The 6703-nt window shown below is 32.3% G+C and overlaps 1 protein-coding gene across 1 annotated transcript; it reads left to right on the forward strand.

Moving 5' to 3' along the window:
• Positions 1–2840: 2840 nt before the first annotated feature.
• Positions 2841–6154, forward strand: LOC107786083 (7-deoxyloganetic acid glucosyltransferase-like). The gene is made up of 2 exons (XM_016607518.2): positions 2841–3402; positions 5105–6154. Exons 1-2 carry the CDS (start codon positions 2889–2891, stop codon positions 6031–6033), a joined length of 1443 nt encoding a protein of 480 aa, XP_016463004.2. The 5' UTR covers positions 2841–2888; the 3' UTR covers positions 6034–6154.
• Positions 6155–6703: the final 549 nt, after the last annotated feature.

A 6703-nucleotide genomic window follows, 5' to 3' on the forward strand; every position in this document is an offset into this window, starting at 1 on the left:
TGCGGCGTCCCATGCGCCGCAGTAATGGGAATTTGAGAAAATGCAAAACATGAAAGTTGTAGCCCCTTCAAATAGCTTTCCAACGATATATTGTGGAGCCGAAACAGAGTTCTGAGCGAAAAGTTATGTGTATTTTACTAGACAATGCGCTGTATGCCTGCTCGATTCTTCGTTTCGTTCTTAACTATCATCCGTTGATCCCAGAAAACAATCCCGGCTTAATTCCTTGGGCTTTTATTCAGACTTCAAAGCTCCAAATCACTTGAATTCATTCCATAATATCAACATAGCTCGGAATCACTCTTACAAGGCATAAAACACATATTTAGAGCAAAACACTAGCGATTAAAGCTCAAACTCAATTAAAATGCGGTAAATTAGAGTGTAATAAGCGACTAAAATATGCAATTATAACCTTTCATCAGTCATTTTCTATATTGATACCCAATATTTTATTTTGACCATGTATATCCGCCCCTGATGAGTTCATTCGTATCCGTATCTAAAATGGTACATTCGCCTCATCGCCTGGGAGTAAAAGAGGAAGCGAGAAGCTCCCTCTCGTTACTCAAACAAGTCAAATTGAAAGGTAAAATGTACTTCCCTTATTCTTTTGCCAAATAATTGAGGAACCTTTGGAATAAAGTAATCTTTTGAGAAGCTTCGTAAATTCATCATTAAATTGTAAGCTATTTTTAACTCTCAGCATGAAACGTGAAGCTTTACCAAGTGTTTGTGACTAGAGAAATTATACAAAGAAACTTTTAACCAACCTTTTATTATGGGATACAAATAAAAAGAGAGACAATATGTTAGTTACTCTGTTTTATGGAGAGTAAAAGCCGTAAGTTCAAAGGCAAGGTGTTTCGACTTTTTTCGGACAAATTGAAATGTTCTTAAGTGCATGGGTCTTTACAAGTTGAGTAATCTATTTCTATTAACACTATAAAAATTTTTCCAAGTTTTTTCTTTTTGTAACTGTGGAGTAAATTAAACTCCGAGTAAAAGTTTATTTGGAATATTTATAAAATTCGTGAAAGTATATGTCAGATAGTGTTTTTCTTTTTGGAGTGACAATAGAATGAGTCTTCATCCAATATTATACCGCGACAGAGACCTAGAATATCACACATAAAATTTGACCATGTAGACCAAAATAGATGGTGAATTCGCTTTAATTTGCTATTACATTAGAATCTTTTGTCAAGAGAATTCAACAATTTATATATAACAGGAAAAAAATATTTTTTCCTATATTTACATGGTAGTATAATCTTTTGCCAAAAGGGACCTCTGCCAATGTAATACGTATATATAAACATTTCTTTATTACTGTTGTGTTCTACTATTGAAATTACATGCAAATGCTGTATGTTTGTGCCCTTATGTAAGGCAATAGTATGTCAAAGCAAGTGTTTTACTAGTCTTTAAATTAATATTATTCCAAGTGGTATCTCAAGAAATAGGTCATAAGATTCGTACTTTAGAAAATATACAAGATATGTGATGTATTTTACTGCATTTTCTGTCTGTACAATTTATGTTAAACCAATTAACTTGACTTTTCATATCCAGACTCTTTTCTCATTGAACTATATACTAGTGTCGTTTTCTCATTGAACTATATACTAGTGTCCATGTGTTCACTTACATAAAGAATACTTTGCGAATTCTGCTTGTTGAGTTGGAACCAAAGGACATGTAAAATTTAATCAATTCAACTGTTTACCTCAATCCAATATAAAATATAAAACGCATATCTTTACATATAATCTTATCATCAGTAAACCATAATTAATAAATATGTCATAAAAAAATCTACTTGTTTAATGGCGATTCTCTTTTTAGTGTACTAAAGGCTATAGCCTAGTTCACAGGCAAATTTAGACATTTTTTATATTAAATTTAAAAGTGATCAATTTATTGATTAACAATTTATTGGAAAAATTCTTTATCAATAATCTTCTCCAGTTGGTGTAATCTATATCATATAAACTGTTACACTGTTGTTTAGGGGTATACATGGACCGGGTTGGTTCGGTTTTTATCAAAACCAAATCAAACCAAGTATATCGGTTTAGATTGGTTCGGTTTTGTCGGGTTTTCGGGTTTTTCAGATTTTTTTTCTTACACATGAATATTATTTCAATCTTACTTTGTTAAATTTTTTATAAGTAAATATATGTTTAGTAAAAGTTAAAAAAATTGACAAATATATGATCTATTAACATACTCTTATGGGAGAATTTTCTTAGTAACATATGATAGTTATTTTGATAGTCGTCTGACTATTTTTCATTAATGTACACTTTCAAGGTTAACTGAATTTAATAATTAAACATAAAAATCAATATGATACTTATAGAATAATATGTTCTATTTAATTTTAAATTATCAAAATACCACTTCAAATTCGAAAAAATATAAGAATTTAATAGATATCTTGACATATGAATATGGAAGAACAAAGAGATTGATGCGGTCTTCCGGTTCGATTTGTACACCTCTACTGTTGTTGCGGTGTTACTATTTTTAGAACTTTTTTTTGTTGTTATTATGTATAATATCTACACTTCATAAACATGTTGTAAGATGAAATTGTATATATCTTTAAGTGCCAGGATAACTTGTCCCCAAGCCTTAGCTTATTACGTAGGAGTCACAAGATAAGCTTAAAAGACGAAAAGTGTGAAGATATACATGCATCAAAATGTGACGCTAAAGATGACATCTTCCATGCCATTTGTTAAGCACCATCATGTACATTGCATTTTCCTGAATATAAGCATTCACAAAGGTTTCAATTCATAACAAACTAAATTGCCTCAATATAAATAGTAAAATACAATATATGATCGAATTAATATTTCAAGAATAAAAAAATTTATATGGACCAAACAACTTCTTGCCTTTCCCATGTCTTGATATTTCCCTTTCCTGTACAGGGCCATGTTAACTGCATGCTCAAGTTAGCACAACTACTCTGTCGGGAGGGCTTGCACGTTACATTTCTTAACTCAGATTTCATTCATCGACGTCTCTTAAGTTACACTGATATTCATTTAAGTTACAAGCAGTATCCCAATTTATACTTTGAAACAATTCCTGATGGGCTTCCAGATGATCATCCGAGAACTGGTGATCGCGTTGTGGACCTATTTAATTCCATTGACACAATCACCAAACCACTACTTATGGAAATGCTCATTGCTCGTCGATTTAGTACACTTGACAGGCCACCTCTTACATGCATCATTACTGATGGAATAATGTGTTTTACAATAGATATTGGAAGAGAACTTAACATCCCAACTATACTGTTTAGAACAATCAGTGCTAGTTGCTTCTGGGCATTTTTCTGCCTTCCACGACTCATTGAAGGAGGGGAACTTCCAATAACCGGTACTCATTTTTGGAACTTCAATTTTTTCCTCGGCTTTGTTACTATTGTCAGTTCTAATTCTTTGATTTTCATGAAATTGTGTAGTGAAACTCATAATATATAGGGGGCGGACTCAACCCCAAGGCTTTAGGCCCCAAAAAATATAGAGCCCCAAATATTATTTATATTACATATATAACAAGTATATTTTAAATAATTACTCCTACAATTCTTTATAATAGTAAGTAAATTCTTTGATCAACCATTTGATATGTCAATAATTATTATGGCATAGTCCAAACATTATGCTTTTTTTTTCCTGGGCGAATTTAGTTGATCTCAGAGGCGGCTCAATAGTATTGGAGGCCTAAAGCCAAGAAGTTATAAGAGGCGCCTTAAACTTATTTAATAATTTTAGATATTTTTGTTGAAGCTTTTTTCTTTCTTTTTTACTTTTTGAGATGCAATTTCATCTTGACGATGTAACCAACCCCTTTAATTTTTGTTGAAACATTACTAATCTTTGATAAGATTTTATTAAGTTTAATTTTGAATTTTTTCTTTTCACATGACCGTCAAAATAACTTACTATATAGCATTGCCTCCCAAAGTAACAATTATGTAGAAATTTATATTTACAAAAATAATATATATTTTATTATTTAATTAGCTTGAAGCGTGCCAACAGAGATCTTGAAAGAAAATATCCTACAAAGTTAGAGTTGTAAATAAAATTTATTCAAGTTGTAGTAAGAAGAACTAGAAAGTAACTGCGGATTTAATTGTCTTCACTTTCATTTGAATTTTCTCAACCAACTCCGATAAAAAACAATATAAAATATAAAACTATGTTATTAATGATTGGTGACAAGGTAGCAAAAGATGGGTGAATAAATTTCTTATCACTATTTAATAAATACAATTAATTTTTAAATTACATATAAAAAGAGTATCATTTGGAGCCTCTAATTTTGTGAGACCTAAAGCGACCGCTTTAGTGGCTTGGGGGTTAAGCCGCCTTTGGTTGATCTATAACAAATGAATGACATGCACTTAATTTACTTCCTCCTTCATTCTTCTTATCATTCTTCTTAATCAACCTGGATTAATTTTCACTTTATAATAGCTCCTGTACATACCTTGAGCTAATTAGTTCCATATTAATTTTTGGAATTATTTTTTAACAAAAGTACTACGAAAAACTTTCAAGTAGAAGATAATACTCTAATTGATATACTCAATAAAATAAAAGATTTAATTCTTTTTTCACATGCCTATATAATATTGCTCATAGAAAAATAAAGGCAATTCCCCCAACGGAATGATGTTTTTCGAAAGTAAAATTAATAAAACTTTACTTAAGATCAACAATATATCAAAATGATTAAATAAATTGGCTATGTTATCAATTACGAAAAAAATATTAGAGGAAGTTGATTGTAAAATATAATTATCATGTTTGCCTCCAAAGGCCTCGATTAACGATTCAGCTTTAGACCTCGGACTCCATTGAGACACCACTGATAATATATAAGTTGTATAAATTTTTTTGACTATCTAATTAATTTTACATGTTACATCAGGTTGCTTACTTTAGTTTCTAGGGTAACCAGCTAACTTATTATGGCCAGATACTCGCTTGTTTTTATTACATGATTAATGCAAAAATTGTTCTATATTATCGATGTATAGTAGTTAAACTCTTATGTTATATATATACAGGACAAAGTGACATGGATACACTACTCACCAATGTCGTGGGCATGGAGTCATTTCTACGGCTTCGCGACCTTCCTAGTTTCTGCCGCGCAAGTGATCTTACTGACCGTGGTCTTCAACTGGTCATTTCAGCAACTCAACATACAAAGAGCGCGCACGGGCTTATTCTCAACACTTTTGAAGAACTTGAAGGGCCAGCACTAGCGCAAATAACCAAGAATATTTCCAAACTCTACACGATCGGACCACTCCACGTGCAACTAAAAGCCAGAGTAGCTACCAATATTGGGCTAACATGTACGTCTTCGAGCAGTCTTTGGGAGGAAGATAGAAGCTGTATAGATTGGCTTGACCAACAACCATTCAAATCAGTGATATATGTTAGTTTTGGGAGCATGACAGTGCTAACAAGAGACCAATTTATGGAATTTTTGCATGGACTTGTAAACAGTGGAAAGCCTTTCTTGTGGGTTGTAAGGCCAAAATCCGTAGCTGAAGACTATCAAATTCCAGAGGAGTTATTAGAGGGTACAAGACAAAGGGGATATATTGTCGAATGGGCACCACAAGAGGAAGTCCTAGGGCATCCTGCTATTGGAGGATTCTTGACTCATAGTGGCTGGAATTCGACGTTGGAGAGCATATATGAGGGAGTTCCAATGATATGCTGGCCATTTTATGCAGATCAACAAGTCAATAGTAGGCTTGCAGGGGAGGTTTGGAAGATTGGATTGGACATGAAGGATACTTGTGATAGAGTGATAATTGAAAAAATGGTGAAGGATTTAATAGAGACTAGAAAGGATGAGTTCGCAAAATCTACCCGTCTGATGGCGAAATTGGCGAGGAAATCAGCGAGTGAAAATGGATCATCTTACTGTAACTTAGATCGTTTGATCAAGGACATAAAATTGATGAGGAATGGAAACTAGATGTAGGTTAGATTAAGAAATCATCCTTATATATAAATGCAAAAAAAAAGTATTGCTTGATAATATCGGAGAATGAAGAGGAATTCCTCTCTATCCTCATTAATTAATCTTCAATATCACATACTCATTTTGTTATTGAGGCAGATTATAGATGTCAGACTTAATCAATTCCATTCTTCATTTCAGAGTTTCATGTCATCATCTTAACGTGGGAAATCTTCTTTTGTATATTTTTTTCTAGTGTTTTTTAGCCTAGCTAGTCGCATCCACGGGTTGCCTTTGGCTTTTGAAGTATTGGAGAGTTAGAACACGCCGATAATTTGACAAAATATTGCTCTTATAAAATTATGGTCTAATATATCATATTATTTTAATAAATATTAGTTACTCTCTCCAGTCCATAATAAGTGACCGTTTAGCCCTTTTATTTTGGTCCAAAATAAGTGTCCTTTTACATAGGAAGAAATTAATTTTATTTTTCCAAAATTTGCCTTTATTTGCATATCCCAATGTGTCAAGGTAACAATTAATTAAGGGTAATTTAGTGATTACACCTTTTTTTCTTTAGGAGTTAGTATTTTCTTAAAGGGGGTGCCACAGGCTAAAAAGTCACTTATTATGGACCAGATGGAGTATTATTTTATTATTTAATGTAATTTACAGAAGTATA

This window comes from Nicotiana tabacum, chromosome 11 (genome assembly GCF_000715075.1).
Source record: "Nicotiana tabacum cultivar K326 chromosome 11, ASM71507v2, whole genome shotgun sequence".
In the NCBI taxonomy this organism is placed as follows: domain Eukaryota; kingdom Viridiplantae; phylum Streptophyta; class Magnoliopsida; order Solanales; family Solanaceae; genus Nicotiana; species Nicotiana tabacum.